Raw genomic sequence first — 26,392 nt, forward strand, 5'->3', positions numbered from 1 at the left:
AGTCCGTATTGCCCAGCGACAGCCCCGAAACCTGAAGGATCTGGAGAAGGTCTGTATGGAGGAGTGGGCCAAAATCCCTGCTGCAGTGTGTGCAAACCTGGTCAAGAACTACAGGAAACGTATGATCTCTGTAATTGCAAACAAAGGTTTCTGTACCAAATATTAAGGTCTGCTTTTCTGATGTATCAAATACTTGTCATGCAATAAAATGCAAATTAATTACTTAAAAATCATACAATGTGATTTTCTGGATTTTTGTTTTAAATTCCGTCTCTCACAGTTGAAGTGTACCTATGATAAAAATTACAGACCTCCACATGCTTTGTAAGTAGGAAAACCTGCAAAATCGGCAGTGTATCAAATACTTGTTCTCCCCACTGTATATCCTATAATGAATGTAGAAATCTAATTCCTGAGTTTTACCAGCCACACTGATCACTTCTCTGTCCTGTATTGCTTGGCTGACGACTCAAACTGAATTTTTCCGCTGCTCTATCGTTCCCTACATAGTTCAGTCCGAGACTGCCGTCATTGAAGTCGTTTGTGGTGACGTCAAAATGAGGGGTGTTGTACAAAACATAGTCATCAGCGATTTGTATCATCTCTAACCAATCAGAGTATCAAAGCCAATGACACATTTTAAAAACACTGCTTTAACCAAGTGTGTTCTGGCCCAACACAACGGTTTCAGGGACCAATCAGAAATCCATTCTAGACATCGTCTGGGAGTTACTCAGATCCAGACTCATTGCTGAGAGGAAGCTAACGTCTGTGGGCGTGGCGTAGCATTTGGCCGGCGCAAGGAGGTTGGGTAGCCAGGCAACTGAATTGCATGATCAGATGTAGTAGGGCATCTTTAAAATACCCAAGACCTGGTTGACTGTGATGTTACCCAAGACCTGGTTGACTGTGGCGTTAACCAAGACCTGGTTGACTGTGATGTTAACCAAGACCTAGTTGACTGTGGCGTTAACCAAGACCTGGTTGACTGTGGCGTTAACCAAGACCTGGTTGACTGTGGCGTTAACCAAGACCTGGTTGACTGTGATGTTACCCAAGACCTGGTTGACTGTGGCGTTAACCAAGACCTGGTTGACTGTGGCGTTAACCAAGACCTGGTTGACTGTGGCGTTAACCAAGACCTGGTTGACTGTGATGTTACCCAAGACCTGGTTGACTGTGGCGTTAACCAAGACCTGGTTGACTGTGATGTTACCCAAGACCTGGTTGACTGTGGCGTTAACCAAGACCTGGTTGACTGTGATGTTACCCAAGACCTGGTTGACTGTGGCGTTAACCAAGACCTGGTTGACTGTGGCGTTTGTGGGTCAACGTTTTTTTTTTCTTCTCCCAACCCTGCATTTCCCCTACCAATTACTTTACTCTGTTTTTATTTTGTTTTTATTTTATTTTAACCTAAGTGCTAGTCTGTTTGTGCTATCATGCCTACTGTAACATGTATGTATGGCTTGACAATGAGCAGTGGAGTATACAAGAGCACAAACAGGTTTGTTACCAGGCTAGTTTTTATTTCTCCACTAAGCATGGGTTATCTGAGTTACATAAGGGAGATTTTGTTTTATTGCTCCCAGGCAATTAATCAATGAATAGCCGGTATTGTCATAGTATTAACCTGCTTCAAGCGAGGGGTAATTATGTAGTGATCAATTAGTCTAGTGATTGGCACATGCAAAATACTGGTCCTTTTTAAAATACTAGCTAACTTATAGCCTACTTTTAGTTATATAATCTTCATGTCCATAAATGTACAGTACACAATTCCAATTGAGTATAGGTTCAGAGAATGTCAAGGTAGTATAGTTTGTCAAGTAGTATAGGCTAATGTTCTATTCATGCATTATGACTTTCCTGGGCATGCCATGTGTATGCTCCTGTATGCTAACCTGCCTGCTTGTCTCCTGTTCAAATCAATGACCTGAGGTTTTTCTTTTCTTTTCATAGCTTCTTTAGTCTTCCGTCTGCGTGCTCCCTAACATCAGGAAGGAATTTAAATTAGAAGACTGACTTTCTACCACGGCAAAAGGATGGCTGTTCTAATCTTCCCCTATTGACAATTAACAATCTATTGAGCGTACTATTTTTTACAGTGTGATATCGAAGCTACATTTTTTGTAAAAATCTTTGTGCATCCTAAATGGCACCCTATTCCCTATACTGTGCACTACTTTTGACCTAAGCCTCTGGTCAAAAATGGTGCATTACCAAGGGAATAGAGTGCCATTTGGGATGCAGTCCTTGCTGCTCTTTCCTGAACTCTTCAAGTGATGTTCTTACCTAATACCTAGTCTTGGAGTCTTCCATACAGTTCAGCATATTAGTACACACGTTCTCTAATAGTCAGAAAGTATATAGGCTATCTATAGGGCTATAAAGTAGTGCACTATATAGGGTGATATTGGGGATGCAACTATGGTTCAATAATAGCTGATGCTCTATAGCATGCTTCTCTGCATGACATTTTACACATGACTTTCTTCAATAAGCATAAGATAACTAGCCGAGGTGCCAGTCTGTGTCTGTTCTAGAAAGCAGTTGGTAAGAGAGCAGTAACCGACTGGCATTCAGGCTGCAAGACAACAATTTTTCAGATTAAAATCCCCCAGAGTTTATTAAGTAGTTCATTAGATGAACAAATGTGTTTTCCATGCTGTTGTCCGGGTTTACCCTGACTGTTCTATGTATTTGACTAGTGACTCGTCTTATTCCACTGAACATCTGTAAGAGTTTTATTAAGGACGCTGCAACCTGCACGGGGTTGTTACGGTTGTCTATTAATAAGAAATAATAACTTTATTTAACAAACTGTGATTTTGTGGAATATGATCTATGGATTAGTCTACCTACTTAAATAAAATAATAGTGATATTTGTGCTATGGTGGTTGGGATTGTATAATTTTATGGCTAAAGATTAACCACCAAGGTGTATTGTTGAATTTGTCTGAAATTAAGAACAATATTCCAGCAGAACAAAATGAGCTTCTTTCAATTGTTATTTGAAATTACACTAAAACTACAAAATATAAATGTTATCCTAAAGTGTCCAAGATTATAGTTAAACAATCTTAAAATAAGTTGTCTTATAAAAGTGATTGATTATACCCTGTCTCGTATAGATTTTGTATTTGCTCGCTATTAATAAAGCTACTTTGAAAAATGTCTTCACCTCTTTGATTCAATGTTAATGAATACATTCTGACAGCTCTTAAGTTTGGTTTGTACCTCTTCTCATGTCTACACAGGCGAATAGTGTGTCAAAGCGCCACGCACTCTCTCCCCCTTGAGCCCCTGGCTTTCTAGACTGTTCTAGAGTCCAGAGCAATGGCTGAATGGTCCAGGCACAGAGTTACTGGTTGCCAGTTACCAAATAGTGTACCTTTCTGAATTGTTGGTTTTATATTCATTGTGAAAATGTTACAGAAGAAAGACAATCTGCAAATGGATGTTTGGAACTAAATGCACAATGGTTCATAAATAATTGACATGCATTAATTACATTGATGGAAACTCAATTTATAACAGTAGTTTGACACACTGCACAGGTATATGTCTAATGATTCTATAGATGCCATTTACATTGTGCAACCATAGACCGTGTGCAACAAACTGTTCAGCGTGTCCACAATATGGCATAACACATATCCTGGAGATAGTACAGTGAGTTCGAAAAGGAACTCTCTCTGCGTTCCAAGGTGCCGGGGATCGTTCTTTCTCCAAAGGCCTGCCTCTACTCTCCCCATGATAACATAACCCCACCCATTACTGTGAAGGGTGTAACTTTCTTGCTGATTGATGGGTTTATATCGAATGCAAACTGAGAAGTAGGGTGTGTCGATTCACCACTGGCCAATTAGACCTTGCTATTTTTGGGGATGGTCTTGTACTAAAGGCTGAAACCCCCCCTTTTTTTCGCCTTACGCCAAGGGTAAGGGGTGTGCATAGGAGGTACAATTACGTTTGCTGAAAGCTTTCTTATTTAAAATACATACTGTATTCTTTTCCTGTAACTATTGTCTTTAATCCGTTTTGATACGTTCCACTGCAACAACCAACGCTCCTCATATCAAAGACAAGGTAAGAGCACTCATTTTCACCATTATACCTCTTTATCGTTGGCTTCCAGGCGCTAGTTACAATGGTAAACCGTGTCGTTATGTAGCCATATTGTTTCAACGTTATCCTAAATGGTCGTTTAGTTATTTTGTCGCCTTAACGGGTTACCGGTGTATTTTGCCATGGCCTACTGTCCATTTGCTGTGCCTTCAACTCATAAAAGCGCCTGTTTTGTGAATAATCTCTGTTGTAGATGCAATTTTAACACTAAAATCAATTGATAATGCAGACACGTGGTGTTTGGATCAGAAATATGTATACGTTGTTGTAGTATTAGCTGCGTTTAAGTCGCTACCCTCGGTGTTTCGAAACCTCCATTGGTCTCTATAGGCAGGGAACATGTCCTGACACATCACGCAGACCTCGCTGCGTGTGTACTGGCGCATGGCTCCTTGCCTTTTTTTGTTCACATTTCACACTAGTAAAGATTTGTCGTTTTCTATTTTAAATGGTACATGTTTATTGTCCATTTCAACTGTTGTTAATGGTTTACACAGACATAATTATATCATTTGGCAGGGGTATGTCATAGACGACCTACTTTTTAACATGTCCAGACATGTCTCATGCAGTAGTAAGTTGCCACCCCTATAGTAGGATTCAGACCAGTTCGATCCAGTTCGTTAACAATTCGAGAGATCATGGTGACAGTAGGGAATGACGATATACTGTAATCATCTAGAAGGGGACTTCAACCTTATCTTACCCAGGGACCCCCTCCCAGGTAAACCGGCGATCCAGGAACCCACATCATACGTCTTATCATCAGGTGAATTATAATGGCAAGGAGAAGTAATCAACATTTGAGAAATAATTGTAGATACTTTTCATTATTTTTGACGTCTCCACATTATATAATTGGACGAGTGTAAACTCAAACATGGGGTATTAGCTAGAAAGGTAACTCAAAACACATGTTCGCTAAGAACTGCGTTTTAGCTGGTTTTTCGAAGAAAAAAAAGTCATAGCCTATATGGAGTTGATAAAGTTGACATCATTAGAAAGATATTCTCATATTTTCTACTGTAGGTATAATTCATTCTGTTGCTAACAATATAAAACAAATATTGAAATTAAAACTTAAAATTAAAAAATGGTGGATCCCCTGCAGTAGCCTAGCTCCGCGGATCCCCGGTTGAATTCCCCGATCTAGATCGATGAAGGAACCGTCTTGACTCTACTAGGGAAGAGTAATAGCTTTGGGCAGTAACTTCCCCAAAATATTGACACGTTTCCAACATACCAGTACCATTGTGACACATACTGCCGAAACATCCCCCGAACTTGTTTTAAGTTGATCTCAAATAAGTAGGCTAGGCTACTCATGGTTTATCAAGTTGATGTAAAATATGACCAATACTATCCCTCTTCTTACACAGACGTAACGAAAAGGTAACTGTGGAAAACGCGTAATATTTAAGCTCTTATTAGGGGTGGGTATAATTTGTGTAACGTTCCAACAGGAATCTGTTCGAAAAGCTTCGTAAATAACAAGGTTGCCAACAAACAACGCATACAAAGTTGTATAGCGGCCGAATAAGATACCGCTTGGGGAGTGGACTATTTCATAAAGTTTTTCACTTAACACGTTAATTCCGAAAAATGTCTCCTCACTCTGGTAGCCCATGGACAAACATTAAGAATAAGCTACGTGGTGAGTTGATGCCTTTTCGGCAGCTAGTTAGCTAGGTGAATTGTTCGTGTTACTTTTGTATGAGTTGTTCGTTGGCATCCTTGTACTTTACGAAGTTTTTGGAACAGATTCCTGTTGGAATGTTCCACAAATTATACCCACCTCTCTAATTAATCAATTCCCTTGAATTAATAACATACATTCTGTCCCCCTTCCACCGGTGGTGACAGTAATCATGAAGTTGATTTGAAACATACTGTAACGACCCCTGGGTTTATAAACACTGATATCGACTGCCGCTCCAGCATGCTTTTGGGGCACAGTCGATAGCGCGCTGGACTTCGGGCTAGCGAGACACTTCTGACGCCAATGTAATGAAACAAGCAGGGAGCAGATCTTGAACTCTCGACCTTCTAGCCCGAAGTCCAGTGCGCTATCGACTGTGCCCCAAAAGCATGCTGGAGCGGCAGTCGATATCAGCGTTTATAAACCCAGGGTCGTTACAATATAATCAATTCCCATTAATTAATAATGGCCTAACTACATTCTCTCCTCTCCATAGATGTGTCACACAGTGACTGGACCAGGGGCTCTGCCCTTTGCTGTGCAGTTGAAGGCTCTGACTGACCAGGAGTTCAGGTACCAGCCCAAGCTGAGCGGGCTGAGGATCATTGAGACAGCCCATGACAACGGCCTGAGGATGACCACCCGGCTCAGGGAGTACGAGGTGAAGGACCTCTTGTCTCTGACCAGGTTCTTTGGCTTCAGCGCAGAGACCTTCTCCCTGGCCGTCAACCTGCTGGACCGCTTCCTCGCTGTCATGAAGGTAAGACCTGGACATCAGACAGGGTTTGATTAGGAATGATTCCAATCTGTCTTTTTATTCATTTGGTTTTAGCTGAGTAAGCAAGGGAAGGGGAAAAAGGGAAACAAGTGACTGTTAACTTTGTGCAAGGACTGTAAAATCATACACATGTCTATTCTGTAATATCAGAATGTTGTACACGCACTTCACTGTGAAAATATTTCAACGATTACCCCTAAAATGAATGACATTCAAGAACTCTCATTTTAAACATAACCTTTTAACCTTTCTCCCATCCCCAGATCCAGCCGAAGCACCTGTCATGCGTGGGCCTGTCCTGTTTCTACATCGCTGTGAAGACCACGGAGGAGGGGAAGAATGTCCCCATGGCCAACGAGCTGATTCGGATCAGCCAGAACCGCTTCACCGTGTCCGACATGATGAGGATGGAGAAGATAATTCTGCAGAAGCTCTACTGGAAGGTCAAAGCCCCCACGGCCCTCCACTTCCTCAGGCTGTTCTACAGCCGGATACAGGACACGCTTGAAGATGACTGGTACGATGACTGTAGCTATAGTAGGCTTGGACGGTATACCGTATATAACAAGGGTGTCAAACATGGCATTTGGCCCGCGGGTCAATAACAGGGTGGTCCAATGTGGCCCGTGGGTGGTTTGAATAAGATACTAACTCAATATACTTTAAAATGACAAACGGTAGAAATGATAATGGACCTACATTCATAGTTTCTTAACTGTTCAGATCGCTAATAATCACTAAATTTGTGCGGCCCTCCGGACTTCGTGGGTGACCAAATGCGGCCCCCGGTGCAAAACTAGTTTGACACCCCTGATAGATACCGTACACCAGGGTATTTTGAGATACCCATGATTTTCAATGTTTTTTTTTAATAATTAGGATTTTTTTTTTTTTTTTTTTTTTAAATACCTGCAGTCAACTTGTGCACTAGGTTAGTAGATAAATCAGCTGTTGCATTATTTGTTCATTATAAAACCATTCCACAAAGCAGCTGATTTGAGCCTGTCTGACGGCTTGTGTTCAAAGTAGCCACTCTTTGCCTTGACAGCTTTGCACACTCTTGGCATGATCTCAACCAGCTTCATGAGGTAGTCACCTGGAATGCATTTCAATTAACAGGTGTGCCTTGTTAAAAGTTAATTTGTGGAAGTTCTTTCCTTTCTAATGCATTTGAACCAATCAGTTGTGTTGTGACACTGTAGGGGTGGTGGTATACAGTCTTTGCCATAATACAGACTTGTTAATTGAAAACCATTCCAGGTGACTACCTCAGGAAGCTGGTTGAGAGAATGCCAAGAGTGCAAAGCTGTCAAGGCAAACGGTGGCTACTTTGAAGAACATACAATATATTTAACACTTTTTTGGTTACTACATGATTCCATATGTGTTATTTCATAGTTTTGATGTCTTCACTATTATTCTACAATGTAGAAAATAGTAAAAATTAAACTCTTGAATGAGTAGGTGTCAACTTTTGACCGGTGCTGTATATAGAACTAAAATATAAATGCAACATTTAATAATTTCAATGAGTTTCAGTTCATGTAAGGGAATCAGTCAATTGAAATAAATTCATTATGCTCTATGCTCTAATCTATGGTTTTAACAAGACTGGGAATACAGATATGCGTCTTGGTCACCGATACCTTAAAAAAAAAAAAAAAAAGGTAGGCGCGTGGATCAGAAAACCAGTCAGTATCTGGTGTGACCACCATTTGCCTCATGCAGCGAGACATCTCCTTTGCATAGATTTGATCAGGCTGTTGATTGTGGGATGTGGTCCCACTCCTCTTCAATGGCTGTGCGAAGTTGCTGGATATTGGCGGAAACTGGAACACGCTGTCGTTCACATCGATCCAGAGCATCCCACACATGCTCAATGGGTGTTATGTCTGAGCATGTGTAACAGTATAACTTTAGACCGTCCCCTCGCCCCGACACGGGCGCGAACCAGGGACCTTCTGCACACATCAACAACAGTCACCCTCGAAGCGTCGTTACCCATCGCTCCACAAAAGCCGCGGCCCTTGCAGAGCAAGGGGCAACCCTACTTAAGTCTCAGAGCAAGTGACGTAACTGATTGAAATGCTAGTAGCGCATACCCGCTAACTACCTAGCCATTTCACATCCGTTACACTCACCCCCCTTTCAACCTCCTCCTTTTCCGCAGCAACCAGTGATCCGGGTCAACAGCATCAATGTAACGGTATAACTTTAAACCGTCCCCTCGCCCCGACACGGGCGCGAACCAGGGACCCTCTGCACACATCAACAACGGTCGCCCACGAAGCATCGTTACCCATCGCTCCACAAAAGCCGCGGCCCTTGCAGAGCAAGGGGCAACCCTACTTAAGTCTCAGAGCAAGTGACGTAACTGATTGAAATGCTAGTAGCGCATACCCGCTAACTAGCTAGCCATTTCACATCCGTTACACATGCAGGCCATGGAAGAACTGGGAGATTTTCAGTTTCCAGGAATTGTGTACAGATCCTTGCGACATAGGGCCGTGCATGCTGAAACATGAGGTGGTGGCGGATGAATGGCACAACAATAGGCCCCAGGATCTCGTCACGGTATCTCTCTGCATTCAAATTACCATCGATAAAATGCAATTGTGTTCGTTGACCATAGCTTATTTCTGCCCACACCATAACCCCACCACCACTATTGGGAACTCTGTTCACAACGCTGACATCAGCAAACCGCTCGCCCACACGACGCCGTACATGTAGTCTGCGGTTGTGAGACTGGTTGGACGTACTGTAAAATGTTATTGGAGGCGGCTTATGGTAGAGAAATTAACGTTAAATTCACTGGCAACAGTTCTGGTGCACATTTCTGCAGTCAGAATGCCAATTGCACGGTCCCTTAACATGAGACATCTTTGGTGTTGTGTGACAAATGCATATTTTACTGGCCTATTGTCCCCAGCACAAGGTACACCTGTGTAATGATTATGCTGTTTAATTAGCTTCTTGATATGCCACACCTGTCAGGTGGATGGATGATCTTGGTAAAGGAGAAATGCTCAGTAACGGATGTAAACTTGTGTACAACATTTGAGAAATATGATTTGTGTGTGTGGAATATTTCTGGGATCTTTTCTTTCAGCCCATGAAACATGGAAACTAGACTTTACATGTGTTTTATATTTTTGTTCAGTGCATCTCGTCATTTACATATGACAATTTCCCTTTATCTCTTATGCCTTACTCAACAAGCAACTTGGAACAGAATTTATTAAAACAAATTCTCTCTCCATAGCGAGGAGATCATGAACGTTGAGAGACTAGAAGCACAGCTGAAAGCCTGCCATTGCTCTTTCACTTTCTCTAAAGTCAAGGTAAGATACTGTAGTTCTCTGTCAAAACAAATGTGTTTTGCTCTAATTCAGAATCTCTCAATACTATGTGTCAAGGAAAACCAATTTAACGTGACTATAAAATACAGGAGCAAGGGATGCATGTAGGCTAGTTCATGTTGTGACATTGGATCTAGGCCTATTTTGGGCAGGGCACTTGGGAAAGGGGTGGGGGTTGGTGAGCTTTGAGCGTGTGGGTGAAAGACGTACTCAAAATAGTTTCAAACCGACTGTAAAATGTATATATAAAAAGATCACACTTAATATTTAGTTTTCATACTAACCTAATTTCTCGTTCTTCCCACCTCTTTCTCTCTCCGCAGCCCTCTCTGCTTGCCCTGTCCTTGTTGGCCCTGGAGCTTCAGGAGCAGCATGACCATGAGCACATAGACAAGCTGCTAAACACCTTCCAGTCTCTCCAGCAGCAACTCACTGTGAGTGTTTACTGTCCAGTCTAGCCACATAGCCTGGTCTCAGATCTGTTTGTACTGTCTTGTGCCTATGTTGTCACACCAAACACTGGGGAATAGCTGTTGGCAAGAGGTTACAAAAAGATCCGGGATTCAGGCTACCACCCAGTGTCATATCACTCCCCAAACATGTCTGTTGTAACAGGATTACTAACTAGGGTCTTGTTCATTAGGGCATACAACAGTAAATGTTTTAAATGTTTTGCAATGGAAAACGAGAGAGATGCGCTCCAATAAAACAAGTTTCTTATTGGACAAGTCCAAGGTTGTTCCCCCCCCCCCCCGTTTGGTGCCTAATGAACACAACCCAGCAACGGAAGGTGTTTACACTGTGGCTGTGTGCCGAATGGAGCCCTATGGGGCCTGGTCAAAAGTATTGCAGTCACCACAGAGAATAAGGTGCTCTTTGAGCCACATCCACTGTTAGCTGAGGTAGAGCTCTGTGTGTTGGAGCCCCAAGGACTATTGCCCAACGGATTACCTAATGTTGAGGGTTCATGGAAAATGTAGGCAAGTTGATTGATCATGTAGGTCGCGCGCCATTTAGAACATGACCTAAAGAACCTCTGGAATTGGGAACCCTCTGGATTGTTTTTAATGATGCAATACAGAAAGGGGGAAACGGACCAACAAATGCTCTCTGATTTGCAGGTTTAAAAAAAAATAATAATAATACTCAGACGGATGATAATTCTGTTTTTCCTCTCTGTTTCTTCGTATTTCCTCAGGTCCGAGAAGGAGACCTGGTTATCGTGACAGAGTTGGTTATGAAGTGTCTGATTGAGTATTCAACCACCAGGGTCTCCAGGCCCAACAGCCAGAGGCTTCGTTGGATCCTCTCTGGCAGAACGCAACGCACGTTGAAACACAGCTACTACAAGATCGCCCATATGCCCACAATCCCCGAGTCTGCCTACTGAAAGCCTGGGGCTGGGTGACCACCGATATAAAAGTAGGAGTAGATATAAAAGGAGACAGATGTAAAAAGAAAAGTAGGTTACCACCTCTTCTCCCCTAAAAACGTTTTGTTTTTCAGTTTAATGGGGGAGAGAAAAAATAGCCAAAACTCCCCCCCAAAAACGACAACTTTTTGTACTCTACTGTTGCTACGTGGTCACCTACCTCCATCACTAACCCATTTCCCTTACAGAACTGCATTATGGATGATGCAGTTCTTTAAGGGGGAAACCTATAACAAACTTATTTCCCCCCCTTCTCCTGGTTTTTGTTCTCATGGTACTTTTTGAATAAGCTCACTATTTATTAGCCTACATCTGCTTCATTGACTAAGTGTGCATCTGAAATGGCACCCTATTCCCTATATAGTGCACTACTTTTGATAAGAGCTGATGTGTTATTTAAAGGGAATAGGGTGCCATTGAGAAGGCACACTAAGGGAGTAATGCCCGGTCAAGAGTGGGTTTATCCGCTGCCATCTAGCGAAGGTTAAATCCTTCCTGGTTGAAATGCTTGCACGCGTGTATACAGTATGTTCTTATCTGAATCAGTACCAACATGAATACTCTGCATAGTATTCTATCGTGGTTGCTGGTTTTAAGCAATGAAGTATAGAACCACCTAGGTCCTCAGTCCACTGTGTGGAAGAGGAGGGAGAAGGGTTTTGTGAAAATGCAAAACAATGGAACCAAGAAATCGGACCCAAAACCCTTAACTTCCACCCTAGGTTGATGAACTGACCTAAAAATGCACACACCTCTACCCAAGGTGAACGTTTTCTTTTTTTACTATTGAAATATTTATATATTTTTTTTGTACTTGTGGAGGACGTTTGTTGAGGTTTCCTCAGTGATGTGATGATCCTGCACATGCATTGGTTTTAGCTTGCAGGATAGCATGCTGAAACTGGCTGTGGTTGACATGGTACCCCACTAGGGTGCCATTTTGGACACAACCACTATCTTCTAATGTAATGTTGACTATTACTAACAACGGTTACAGATGGATCACGATTACAAAATGTGATGTAGAATTACCTTGATTTGTGGCAAAATCTTAGCCTTTAGAAAACAACCATTTGCAAGTGCACTCTAAGTCACTTAGGTAAAGCACAGTAGATATAGGAAATTAAGTTAGTTTGATTTGCATTTGACCATAGGCCCCCCAATTGATCTGACAAATGAAGTTGTTCATTAAGAATTTGAAGTTGATGTTCTGAAATGTGAAAACTTTGCCTTAAAGTTGGAATTACACCACCTGTTCAACTCACGAGTTTGTACCTTTCAATAAAATGATATTGAAAAGCTGTTTGGTCGCACTGTCAATGTTCTGAAACCAAATCCACGAAGACAACTTTTCAACAATTTATTATAAATCCACAGCAGATTTCCATACCGACAGCTAGTTAACTGAATTATGGCAATGCAGTCTGAAAGAATTAAAAAAACAAAAACATCCTAAATGCATACAAGGGTTGAAAGAAAAGGCAGGGTGTGGGTTTGTACAGGTATGGCTTATAGTTTCAAATGATAGAATATTCTAATCATTGTCTATTCTTTGCCCAAAGGCAACTTGCTCATCCTGAGTTCATAACCTAGCGGGAAGGTGGTAATTACCAGTTGTGAAGTAGAAAATATCAGTTCGATGCATTAATATGCTTTGAACATTTACGAAACACCAAGCTGCATCAACTATCGTGCTTGTAAACAAATTAGTGTTCAAAAACATTTAACTGCTGAAATTTCATTTGTAGGTGACAGGTCAGCATGTGGGAGAAGTCGGCGCTCAGGGATGATAGCCGATATTAAATAAGTTTCCCACAGGTAATTACCAGTTGGAGGGGCCTTCAAACGGATTATCCCCAGTCGTATGTGGTAAATACCACCTTCCCACTTGGTTATGAATGCAGCACAATCTCTTCACCTGTAGGCCTTGGCAAGCCTCAAGTGTCCATATGACAGTCGGGCATACTGTACAGTGGGTGGGTCCCTTTTGCTGTTTAACTGTCACTTCTGCAAGCTGGAGAAGTCTGGCCCACCACCTGCAAAGTTCCCAGAGATCTCTGCTCCACTGAAGTCAAAGCCAGGGTTCTGTTGACAGAGTGGGAAGTGACACGGCAACATTCATTTAATGTGGAGGTGAAAGCAGTACAGAAGAAAGCCTGCATGTTAATATGCCTTCATCTATCCATGTTTTTGGCTATTGAAGTTTAGTCTGTGTTAAGGCTCTGTGTGGGACTGTCTCATATAGTATCACTGATCACCTCTATGGAAATGACTAGTGGTATCACCATGACTCACCTCCCTCTGGAACCTCTCCAGAGTTAGTTTCCTCTGCATCTGGTCCTGGAGCCAGGCATCAGCACAGTACTCTCCCTCTAGCAGAGAGGACCAGCAGTTACCTGCCTCCCTGTTCGTCTTCATCAGCACGATACGGATCAGACACTTATCCTCTGGAAAAGACGTGTGGAGGGGGAGAGTGATCACTTAGGCTTTATTTTCAACCAATATCTGCTAATGACTTATCCACTGGATGAGAAATTAGTATATCTTGTGAAAGACGGATTTATTATGCAAGGTTTACATTCAACCATTGTGTTGATTGAATTAGTAGAAACCCACCTAATGTCCACGTTCCTTCATCAGCAACAGTGATGCCAAATAATTTACCCTGGAAGTACAAGAGACATGACTATAAGCAAATACAATCCTACCTGCAGCCAATCAAAGCAAACAAACGGAATTAAAAATGGACCAATAAGCTTGCAGTTTACAGTCACATGACTACCAAAATTCACCTGAATCTAGCATGTACGGGTTTGCCAGAAAACTGTTTTTCAGGGATACAGTATTTTCAACCTAACTTCCATTTCCCCTGGAAAAACAGATGTGGGAACTCTGCTCAGGTGCCTTTTAACACCTGCTACGTTAGGTTAACCTGAATCAGAGAACGAAGCACGTTCACCAAGAAACCATTCTGGACTGTAGATAACTATGTTATAGCTACATCTTTATATGCATGTTACTTTAAATAATGTGTACTTGGGAAAATACATGTAATGGTAATTATCTGGGAGTCACCTATGCAGGTAAAACTAGATGAGTTTTGGAAGGATGGCCTCGGCATGTACACATTTGGTTACCTGGAGGGTCATGCTTTTAAATTTCAGTCAAGGAGAGGGGTTAGTCTTTTAATCTAGTTCAGGGGAGGGTCATGTCATTTGTAATTTATGAAATGCTTATTAGGCTATAAATTGATGTGTGCCCGATGCCGCCCCTCATCTCCGATTTTCCGCTGGGCGTGCAATATCAAGTGTGCCTATAGGCTATTTAGGTGGTCTCAATCAAATGATCCATAGCCGCTATTGGCTACGAAGTGCATGCTCAGAGAAGCACAGACCAAAGTTATATTTCTAAGATCGCTGCTGGGATGGTGTTAAATAAACTAGGCTGCATTACACACGGCAATGGATACTCCAACCATGAACCCCCGCCTGCTCAGCTCTTGCTGATCAAAAACTTTTTTGTGTGCTGCTTAACCAATGGCTGGTCAGGGAAAAGGTTTCTTCTTAGAAGAATCTTGCTTGTGGACTGTTCAGTTTGAGATGGAGGGCATGAAGAGGAGGGAGATCAACTTCAACAGCTTGCTACTACTAGAATTGATTTGATTAAAAACTATGTCTCTTACCCCCTGATGTATTGATCAGCGTTACTGACGTTGGCAGCCACGACACAATTCATTCCAACTCGACAGCTCACGGTGTTAAAAGTTAAACTCAAATAAGCATAATTAATTTCAACGTCTTCATTTTAATTAGACTTCATTAATAAGAGGGCTTTGTGTTGGAGCCTATTTCTTTCTATTTAAGAATTAAGAGGTAGGCCTACCTGTTTGACAGATGAAATTAGGCTGCTATATCCATAGATTTGTCTGAGTAGGCCTATGTCTGGGTAGGAAAGGTATACCTAACTTTTTTAAGTACCATGCTCAGATTCCCAATGACATCTCAGATGTAATTATTTGCAAACAGGGACAGATTCATTGCAAACCAGACACAGTGATTTGGCATTGGAGAATATGATAAGACATTAGGACTATCTTTGCCCATTTTTAGCCTGTCATTTCAGTCATTTGTGTGGTATTAAAAAATATTATTCTAAAATGACAATTGCATGACATTTTTAAAAACATGTATTTTTCCTCGGACCTGCAAACATGATGATAGAATCATGCAATGCTTTTACTATAACGGAGATATTTTCACCCCTACTCTTGTCCATCGTGGTCTGCGAATCCGTAACCTTCTGGCCCGCAGGCCTGTGTGCCATCCAAATTCCCGCGTTGCCATGTAATGCTTAGGACTTAGAACACTTTCTAAAACTGCATATCTAAGGTTTTGGTCTGTCCAAGAAGTGAGGTTAAACGGTAGACGTGTTCTCTGCTATCCACTTTGTTTTGATTAGTATTTGGGGTAAAGGAGGGTCACTTGGTTTTTTTCTCTCCAAACGTCCAGGGAGGGTTTAGGTTAAATATATTTTTGCTAAAGGGGGGTCCATCTATTTTCATTCCAGAATGGTCTGATTTTGTTTATGTAGCTAACCCTTATTAACGTTCACTACCTTACTTTGAAATGTGTTTGTTGTGATGTCTAACGTTACCTTGAAGACTTGTTGTCCTTTGACGTGTAGTTCTATCTGTTTGGATCCCAGATTACATTTGACTTCTTTGCCAGAAGTCCCATGTGGTACATTCACTTCAATAAATATCTCCTCCATGGTTTGGGACCAGTTTCCCCATGGTGTATTACATGGGATAACACCACTTCTCTCCTCGAAGTGGACCGACATGCTGCTGGCTAGCGACCCTCTCACGCCTCCTGATCTGATAGTTAGCTAACCGGCTAGCTAGCTAAATGTTGTTTATTCTCTCAAACGATGTTCAGGTCCTAACTTGTACCGACATAACGATATGTAACCATCCCAAAACATATACTTATATGCATAAGCTGGCTAGACAATATTACCAAAGTTGTATGGGACAGTGTTTACGCCCGTCAGTTAGTTCTTCCAGAAACATCCTGGAGTTACTTCCTCGCTAGTTGAGTTTCCGGTGGCTCAACCGCCAAATAGAACAGACAGCGCCACCTGCTGTTTAGACGCGCAATGCTAAAGGGGTCAAGAATCTTGATCTAAAAATAACACAAATAGCCTTGAAATTCCTTCCGAGATTATACATTTTAACAACTGGAAGAGTATCGTATACAATAACAGTTCAAATGTTTACATTTCCCCATCTTTTCTGTCATCACTCTATTTTCCTAACAAGTGTCCCAGTCTAAACATGGGTTGGATTTTCTGTGCTAATCTCCTAATTCGATTACTTCACAAATCCTTGTGTTTAAAATACATTCAGTTTAGACTAGCGGAGGACAGAGAAAGGCTGACTATTTAATTTCAACTCAGAGTTTCACAGGGAAGGTTTTGCATAACCTGCTGGCAAGGATGGGTATCATGATTCTGATTTTGGTCACTTTGACCTGGTGAGTAAAATAACCTTTTTCTAATTGTATCATTGGGTAGGCCTCTATAGTTTATTGAATGTATAGAAATGATGTATGATAATAAACATACCAATCCTAATAGGTTCAACCTACTAAGTTTATAGGCTTACACAGGGCAGTATAAACTTCCATCAATTATGATTGTATTGATTTCAGTGTTGGCCGTGTCTATGGACAAGAAAGCTACGCAGGTGAAAACATCACCCGTATTCTGGACCGTCTACTAGATGGATATGACAACCGGTTGCGGCCAGGATCCGGAGGTGGGACTGTCCTAGACCTCTATTCTGATTTATTTTCCTATATCTTACATCTACAGAACTTTTCATTGAATAAGTAGGAAATAGCATAGTTGGGCTATTACATTGTACAGTATTTTTAACTGATTAGATTCTCTAAAATAATTGATTATAGTCTATTTACAGCTTTTCCATATTTTTATGGGCAACAATTAAAATCACTTTATCCTTTTCAGATATGATTACAGAGGTGAAAACAGATATCTTTGTCACCAGCTTTGGACCAGTATCAGATGTGGAAATGGTAAGAGAGACTCAGCATATTTCCACACAGGCTCTCTGTCACATAATGTATGTACATTAGCAACTGTGTCTATATGTTATGTTTACATACAGTTATTACATATGGATGACAACTGAGCTTCTCGTGTGGCGCAGCGGTCTAAGGTACTGCATCTCAGTGCTAGTGGAGTCACTACAGACCCTGGTTCGATTCCAGGCTGTATCACAACCGGTTGTGATTGGGAGTACCATAGGGCGGCGCACAATTGCCCCAGCGTTGTCCGGGTTTGGCCAGGGGAGGCCATCACTGTAAATAAGAATCTGTTCTTAACTGACTTGCCTAGTTAAATAAAGGTTAAATAAAAATAACAAAAATAAAATCTTCCACTGCACAGCTAGCTGCCTTATGGGCAGACTGCTTTATACTGTAGATTTGTCTGCTTGATTAGTCTGTTTCAATACACTAACCAGGGGAGGGTCCTGGCCTGGCAGAATGTTTATTTTAGACTCTAAATCAATATGTCAAGCAAACTGAATACTCAAATGCATTGATGAATGAATATCTATAGGTAGTTATTGTCATAATCATCTCATCATCTCTCTGGACTGGCTTGTTTGAATGGATTTAACTGTAGATTGTTAGTTATAAACACATGTATTATGTCTGTGGTTTGGAGCAGGACCTGCATATCATACTGCACATTCCTCTGGCCTTCTTCAGGACTGTAGAATATACATTCTAGATCCAGAACCTGTCTGGTGATCAGTCATCTAATGCCCGGCCTTCTATCTCCTCCTCAGGAGTACACCATAGACATGTTCTTCCGTCAGACCTGGGTGGACGAGAGGCTGAAGTACGACGGCGCCGTGGAGATCCTGCGTCTCAACAACAAGATGGTGGATAAGATCTGGACACCCGACACGTTCTTCAGGAACTCCAGGAAGTCCATCGCACACAATATGACCACTCCCAACAAGCTGTTTCGCATCATGCAAAACGGGACCGTCCTCTATACCATGAGGTAACCTGAGCCCCGAGCCCCTCCTCCCTGGACTCTCCTGTAGAACCCCTTCACCATGAGGTAGTCCCTCCTCCCTGGACCCTCCTGTAGAACCCCTTCACCATGAGGTAGTCCCTCCTCCCTGGACTCTCCTGTAGAACCTCTTCACCATGAGGTAGCCCCTCCTCCCTGGACCCTCCTGTAGAACCCCTTCACCATGAGGTAGCCCCTCCTCCCTGGACCCTCCTGTAGAACCTCTTCACCATGAGGTAGTCCCTCCTCCCTGGACCCTCCTGTAGAACCCCTTCACCATGAGGTACCTACAGGAAGAAGTGTTTTAAATAAATCCCTTTTTTGTAGCCAATTAAGACTGTCAATTAAGACTGTCAATTAAGACTGTCAATTAAGACAATGAAAAATAAAATTCAGTTGCAGTGCTGCTTTGCACAGAGGAAACCAGTTGTGTTGTACTGTATACACAGTTTTTACACAGATGATGAAATCAGAAGTGTAATATATTCTATGTGTATCTCAGACTAACCATCAGTGCAGAGTGTCCCATGAGTCTCATGGACTTCCCTATGGACGGACATGCCTGTCCTCTCAAGTTCGGCAGCTGTGAGTAGTCAGTCTAGGATCTCCTTTCTCTGGTTCTTTTTCTAAAGGAATTAGGGCTGTCGTATTCATGGAATGTTTTTGGTATTGGAAAAGCAAAAATTTTGAGCAAATTCACGATTAATCGCGATTAATTACAGCAAATCCTGCGACTACATCGATGACATTGCATTTTTTTTATCGTTTGACAACCCTAAAAGTAATTTTGAAGTGATTCATCATAAAAAAAAGTTTGCTTATGGCACTGAAACAGGTAAACTCACATCCTTGTGCTCCAGCTTCCTCAAAACAGTTTGCTCTATACCCCCTTTGTAGTGCACTATTTAAGGAACAGGGACTATTTCAGACGCCTACGATGTCCTGTAGTTTCTGTCAACATTATATATACGAATGTTACGACAACTGAATGAACTTGTTTCTGAATACATCAGATGCATACACGAGCAGTGAGATCACCTTTACCTGGAGGAAGGGTCTGGAAGCTTCTGTAGACTGTCCTCAGGAGTCTATCAGTCTGCTGCAGTATGACCTGGTGGGACAGAGGTTATCCACGGAGACATTCAAGTCCAACACAGGTCAGGACCCACTGTAGGAAAGAGGGAGAGAGAGAAAGAGGTAGAGAGAGAGACTATTTGTACATTGCTATACTACACTATTACACTACTACACTACTACATTACACTGCTACACACACCACTACAGTACTACTACACTACACTACTACACTACACTACTGCTACACTACTACACTACTACATTACACTACTACACTACTACATTACACTACTACACTACTACACTACTACACTACTACACTACACTACTACACTACTACACTACTACACTACACTACTACAACACTACACTACTACATTACACTATTACACTACTACATTACACTAATACACTACTACACTACTACACTACTACACTACTACACTACACTACTACATTACACTACTACACTACTACACTACTACATTACACCACTACACTACTACACTACTACACTACAACATACTACACTACACTACTACACTACTACACTATTACACTACTACACTACACTACTACACTACACAACTACATTACACTACTACACTACTACACTACTACACTATTACACTACTACACTACACTACTACACTACTGCACTACACTACTACATTACACTACTACACTACACTACTACACTACACTACTACACTACTACACTACTACACTACTACACTATTACACTACTACACTACACTACTACACACACCATGACACTACACTACTACACTACTACAGTACACTACTACACTACATTACTACACTACTACATTACACTACTACACTACACTACTACACTACTGCACTACACTACTACATTACACTACTACACTACACTACTACACACAACACTACACTACTACACTACACTACTACACTACACTACTACACTACACTACTACACTACACTACTACACTACACTACACTACTACACTACTACACTACTACACTACTACACTACACTACTACACTACTACACTACACTACTACACTACACTACTACACTACTACATTACACTACTACACTACACTACTACACACACCACTACACTACACTACTACACTACTACACTACACTACTACAATACTACATTACACTACTACACTACACTACTACACTACACTACTACACTACTACATTACACTACTACACTACACTACTACACACAACACTACACTACACTACTACACTACTACACTACACTACTACACTACACTACTACAATACTACATTACACTACTACACTACACTACTACACAACACTACTACACTACTACACTACTACACTACACTACTACACTACTACACTACTACACTACACTACACTACACTACAATACCACATTACACTACTACACTACACTACTACACTACACTACTACACTACTACACTACTACACTACACTACTACACTACACTACTACACTACTACACTACACTACACTACACTACAATACCACATTACACTACTACACTACACTACTACACTACTACATTACACTACTACACTACACTACACTACACTACTACACTACACTACTACACTACACTACTACACTACTACACTACTGCTACACCACTACATTACACTACTACACTACACTACACTACACTACACTACACTACTACACTACTACTCTACTACACTACACTACTACACTACACTACTACACTACTACACTACTGCTACACCACTACATTACACTACTACACTACACTACACTACACTACTACACTACTACACACAACATTACACTACACTACTACACTACTACAATACTACATTACACTACTACACACAACACTACACTACTACACTACACTACTACACTACACTACTACACTACACTACTACACTACTACACTACTACACTACTACAATACTACACTACACTACTACACTACACTACTACACTACGACACTACACTACTACACTACACTACTACAACACTACACTACTACACTACACTATTACACTACACTACTGCTACACTACTACAATACTACACTATTACACTACACTACTACACTACTCTACTACACTACTACACTACTCTACTACACTACTACATTACATTGCTACACTACTACACTACTACACTACATTACACTACACTACACGATTACACTACACTACACTACACTACACTACACTACTACAACACTACACTACACTACTACACTACACTACTACAACACTACACTACTACACTACACTATTACACTACACTACTGCTACACTACTACAACACTACACTACTACACTACACTACTACACTACTACACTACACTACTACACTACACTACTACACTACTACACTACACTACTACACTACTACATCACACTATTACACCACACTACACTACACTCCCTTCCTCTCTCCCCCTCTCTCTTTACCTCCCCTCTCTCCCCTCTTCTCTCCCTCTGCACCCCACCTCTTCTCTGTTATTCTGTAACCTCCTACCCTGAGACAGAGCAGATCAGAGACAAGTAGGGGGCTGTTATTTTCTGATCTGCTCTGTCTCAGGATAGAGGTTATTCTTCTCTGATCTGTCTCAGGGTAGGGGGGCAGTCAGATATCTTCACTATATGTCTCTAATTGGTTATATCTCTACAGCCTTTCCAGGTCCAAGGACACCCAAGGACATTCCTCTCCTCATCCTCTCTCTCTTCTCCCTCCACATCTTCTCCTTTCCCATATCATTGTTGTGGTCTGTCTCACCGCTGCTCTCTACTGATACTTATTCTGTTTATCTTCCAGGTTTCTACTCTGTCATGGTAGTCCATTTTCTACTACAGAGGAAGCTAGGCTACTACCTGATTCAGACGTACATCCCTCTGATTATGGTGGTGGTGCTGTCACAAGTAGCCTTCTGGATCAACAAAGAGTCTGTCCCTGCACGCACTGTGGCTGGTATGATTACAACCCTCTGTCCCTGTGGTTGGTATGATTACAAACCTCTGTCCTTGTGGTTGGTATGATGACAACCCTCTGTCCCTGTGGTTGGTATGATTACAACTCTCTGTCCCTGTGGTTGGTATGATGACAACCCTCTGTCCCTGTGGTTGGTATGATTACAACTCTCTGTCCCTGTGGTTGGTATGATTACAACCCTCTGTCCCTGTGGTTGGTAGGATTACAACCCTCTGTACCTGTGGTTGGTATGATTACAACCCTCTGTCCCTGTGGTTGGTATGATTACAAACCTCTGTCCCTGTGGTTGGTATGATGACAACCCTCTGTCCCTGTGGTTGGTATGATTACAACTCTCTGTCCCTGTGGTTGGTATGATTACAACCCTCTGTCCCTGTGGTTGGTATGATTACAACTCTCTGTCCCTGTGGTTGGTATGATTTCAACCCTCTGTCCCTGTGGTTGGTATGATCACACCCTGGTTTTGTTTGGTCAGGGTGTGATGTGGGTGGGCATTCTATGTTGTATGTCTAGGTTGTCTATTTCTGTGTTTGGCCTGATGTGGTTCCCAATCAGAGGCAGCTGTCTATCGTTGTCTCTGATTGGGAGCTATACTTAGGTAGCCTGTTTTCCATTGTGTGTTGTGGGTGATTGTTTTCTGTTTGTGCGTATTGCTTGCAGAACTGTTTCGTTTTCGCTCTTTATTATTTTTTGTCAATTCAGTGTTCAGTTTAATTTGTTTATTAAAATGAACACGTACCACGCCGCACCTTGGTCCTCCTCTCCTTCCACCAACGAGAATCGTTACAGAATCACCCACCAACCAAAGACCAAGCAGCGTGGTAACCAGGAGCAGAGAGTTCTGGACTCCTGGACTCGGGAGGAAATTTTGGACGGCAAAGGACCCTGGGCACAGCCGGGGGAGTATCGCCATCCGAAAAAGGAGCTGGAGGCAGCTAGAGCAGAGCGGCCCCACTACGAGGAATTGGCGCGAGGTAACGGGCACGAGAGGCAGCCCCAGAATCTTTTTTTTTGGGGGGGGGGGGGGGCACACGGGTAGATTGGCGGACTCAGGTAGGAGACCTGAGCCAACTCCCCGTGCTTACCGTGGTGAGAGAGTGACTGGGCAGGCCCCGTGTTATGCGGAGAAGCGCAAGGTGTCCCAGGTGCGCACGCATTGCCCAGTGCGCTACATCACAGCTCCTCGAATCGGCCGGGCTAGAGTGGGCATCGAGCCAGGAGGGATGATGCCGGCTCAGCGCATCTGGTCTCCAGTGCGTCTCCTCGGCCCGGGGTATACTGCACCAGCCCTACGCACGGTGTCTCCAGTTCGACAGCATAGCCCAGTGGGGCCTGTTCCAACTCCCCGCACTTGCCCGGCTACAGGGGGGATCCAGCCAGGACGAGTGGTGCTAGCTCTGCGCTCGAGACCGCCAGTGCGCCTCCACGGTCCAGTGCATCCGGTGCCTCGGCCAAGGACAAGGCCTGCTGCATGTCTCCCCAGCCTGGTGAGTTCTGAGTCTGTGCTAAGCACTAACCCTCCTGCATGTCTCCCCAGCCTGGTGAGTCCTGTGCCTTTTCCCAGAGCCAGGTCTTCTGTGTGTCTCTCCAATCCAGTGATAATCCATGGCACGAAGCCTCCAGTGGTGATCTATGGCACGAAGCCTCCAGTGATGATCCATGGCACGAAGCCTCCAGTGATAATCCATGGCAAGAAGCCTCCAGTGATAATCCATGGCACGAAGCCTCCAGTGATGATCTATGGCAAGAAGCCTCCAGTGATAATCCATGGCACAAGGCCTCCAGTGATGATCCATGGCACGAAGCCTCCAGTGATGATCCATGGCACGAATCCTCCAGTGATGATCCATGGCACAAAGCCTCCAGTGATGATCTATGGCAAGAAGCCTCCAGTGATAATCCATGGCACAAGGCCTCCAGTGATGATCCATGGCACGAAGCCTCCAGTGATGATCCATGGCACGAAGCCTCAAGTGATGATCCATGGCACGAAGCCTCCAGTGATGATCCATGGCACGAAGCCTTCAGTGATGATCCATGGCACGAAGCCTCCAGTGATGATCTATGGCAAGAAGCCTCCAGTGATAATCCATGGCACAAGGCCTCCAGTGATGATCCATGGCACGAAGCCTCCAGTGATGATCCATGGCACGAAGCCTCAAGTGATGATCCATGGCACGAAGCCTCCAGTGATGATCCATGGCACGAAGCCTCCTGTGAGGATCCATGGCACGAAGCCTCCGGTGAGGATCCATGGCACGAAGCCTCCAGCGACGCCCTCTAGTCCGGAGCCTCCAACAACGCCCTCTAGTCCGGAAGCCTCCTGCGACGCCCTCTAGTCCGGAGCAGCCGGAGTTTCCCTCCAGTCAGGAGCTGCCAGAGCCACTCGTCTGTCCTGAGCTGCCAGAGCCTCCCGTCTGTCCTGAGCTGCCAGAGCCGCCCGTCTGTCCTGAGCTGCCAGAGCCACCCGGCTGTCCTGAGCTGCCAGAGCCGCCCGTCTGTCCTGAGCTGCCAGAGCCGCCCGTCTGTCCTGAGCTGCCAGAGCCGCCCGCCAGTCAGGAGTCGCCCTTCACTCCAGGGCGGCCGGAGTCGCCCTTCACTCCGGCGCAGCCGGAATCTCCCGCCTGTCCGGCGCTGCCGGAGTCTTCCGTCTATTCGGGGCCCGCTGATAGGGTCCCCAGTCCAGGGTCGGCGGCAAGGGTCGCCGCTCCAATGGCACCACCTAAGTGGGCTAAGACTATGGTGGAGTGGGATCCACGTCCCGTGCCAGAGCCGCCACCGCGGACAGATGCCCACCCAGACCCTCCCCTATAGGTTCAGGTTTTGCGGCCAGAGTCCGCACCTTTGGGGGGGAGGGTACTGTCAAGCCCTGACCATAGATTGCTTTGTATGTTTCTATGTTTTGTTTGGTCAGGGTGTGATGTGGGTGGGCATTCTATGTTGCATGTCTGGTATGGTTCTCAATCAGAGGCAGCTGTCTATCGTTGTCTCTGATTGAGAGCCAGACTTAGGTAGCCTGTTTTCCCACTTGCGTTTGTGGGTGGTTATTTTCTGGTTAGTGTTTGTTGCACCTGTCACAACTGTTCGTTGGTCGTTTTGTTGTTTTTGTTTGTGTTTCATCTTATTTAAAAGTATTATGGATACGTACCACGCTGAACTTTGGTCCTCCTCTCCTTCTCCCGACGACAATCGTTACATCTATGTCACGTCCTGACCATAGAAAGCTTTTATTTTCTATGGTAGAGTAGGTCAGGGCGTGACTGGGGGGTTGTTCTAGTTTATATTTTCTATGTGGGGTTCTAGGTTTATTTTCTATGTTGGTGATTTGTATGATCCCCAATTAGAGGCAGCTGGCTATCGTTGTCTCTAATTGGGGATCATACTTAAGGAGCATTTTTTCCACCTGTGGGTTATGGGATATTGTTTATGTTTAGTTGCCTGTTAGCACTGCATTGTTAGTCACGTTTCGTTTATTCTTTATTTGTTTTGTCTTTGCTAAAGTTTCACTTTATTCTTTAATAAATATGTGGAACTCTACATACGCTGCGCCTTGGTCCGACAATCATTCAAGCGTTCGTGACAACCTAGAAGACTAAATAAACCAATGCGCAAAACAGAATAATGTCATAGATCGATAGAATGAATGTTTCAATCTAGTTGACATCGGTAAAGTTTTCTCTGTCATCTTTCCTGGAGCAAAGACATTTAGGGACCGGGGAGAAAATAAAATACCCCCCCCCCCCCCCCCCCCCAAAAAAATGTGACATCACGTCAACGTTTGCTACGTTAAAAAAATGAATTAGA

At 43.2% G+C, this 26,392-nt stretch overlaps 4 protein-coding genes across 6 annotated transcripts in view; 3 read left to right on the forward strand and 1 right to left on the reverse strand.

Moving 5' to 3' along the window:
- Nucleotides 1–3,180, forward strand: part of LOC139581719 (septin-8-A-like) — a 36,653-nt gene extending 33,473 nt beyond the window's left edge. For both annotated transcript variants that reach the window (XM_071411779.1, XM_071411777.1), the window contains exon 10: nt 1,963–3,180. In XM_071411779.1, coding sequence (XP_071267880.1) covers nt 1,963–2,017 — 55 coding nt within the window. In that variant the 3' untranslated portion in view covers nt 2,018–3,180. The remainder of the gene's footprint in view (nt 1–1,962) is intronic.
- Nucleotides 3,181–3,916: 736 nt separating this feature from the next.
- Nucleotides 3,917–12,706, forward strand: LOC139581720 (cyclin-G1-like). 2 transcript variants are annotated; one of them, XM_071411780.1, is made up of 6 exons: nt 3,917–4,093; nt 6,328–6,591; nt 6,873–7,126; nt 9,875–9,953; nt 10,295–10,405; nt 11,170–12,706. In XM_071411780.1, the coding sequence occupies exons 2-6, from the start codon at nt 6,328–6,330 to the stop codon at nt 11,359–11,361; spliced, it is 900 nt and encodes a 299-aa protein (XP_071267881.1). In that variant the 5' UTR covers nt 3,917–4,093; the 3' UTR covers nt 11,362–12,706. The 2 variants fall into 2 exon arrangements, with proteins under 2 accessions (XP_071267881.1, XP_071267883.1); XM_071411782.1 differs by lacking the exon at nt 3,917–4,093 and adding an exon at nt 4,494–4,901.
- Nucleotides 12,707–12,749: 43 nt separating this feature from the next.
- nudcd2 (NudC domain containing 2) lies at nt 12,750–16,530 on the reverse strand. The gene is made up of 4 exons (XM_071411783.1): nt 16,057–16,530; nt 14,020–14,068; nt 13,699–13,850; nt 12,750–13,488 (listed from the first exon to the last, which is right to left on the reverse strand). Exons 1-4 carry the CDS (start codon nt 16,243–16,245, stop codon nt 13,405–13,407), a joined length of 474 nt encoding a protein of 157 aa, XP_071267884.1. The 5' UTR covers nt 16,246–16,530; the 3' UTR covers nt 12,750–13,404.
- A 369-nt stretch (nt 16,531–16,899) lies between these two features.
- gabra6a (gamma-aminobutyric acid type A receptor subunit alpha6a) overlaps nt 16,900–26,392 on the forward strand; it is a 20,317-nt gene continuing 10,824 nt past the window's right edge. The window contains exons 1-7 of the mRNA XM_071412133.1: nt 16,900–16,937; nt 17,115–17,221; nt 17,434–17,501; nt 18,281–18,501; nt 19,016–19,098; nt 19,527–19,670; nt 22,415–22,567. Coding sequence (XP_071268234.1) covers nt 16,900–16,937; nt 17,115–17,221; nt 17,434–17,501; nt 18,281–18,501; nt 19,016–19,098; nt 19,527–19,670; nt 22,415–22,567 — 814 coding nt within the window. The remainder of the gene's footprint in view (nt 16,938–17,114; nt 17,222–17,433; nt 17,502–18,280; nt 18,502–19,015; nt 19,099–19,526; nt 19,671–22,414; nt 22,568–26,392) is intronic.

The sequence above is a fragment of the Salvelinus alpinus genome, chromosome 7 (assembly GCF_045679555.1).
Source record: "Salvelinus alpinus chromosome 7, SLU_Salpinus.1, whole genome shotgun sequence".
NCBI classification, from domain to species: Eukaryota; Metazoa; Chordata; class Actinopteri; order Salmoniformes; family Salmonidae; genus Salvelinus; species Salvelinus alpinus.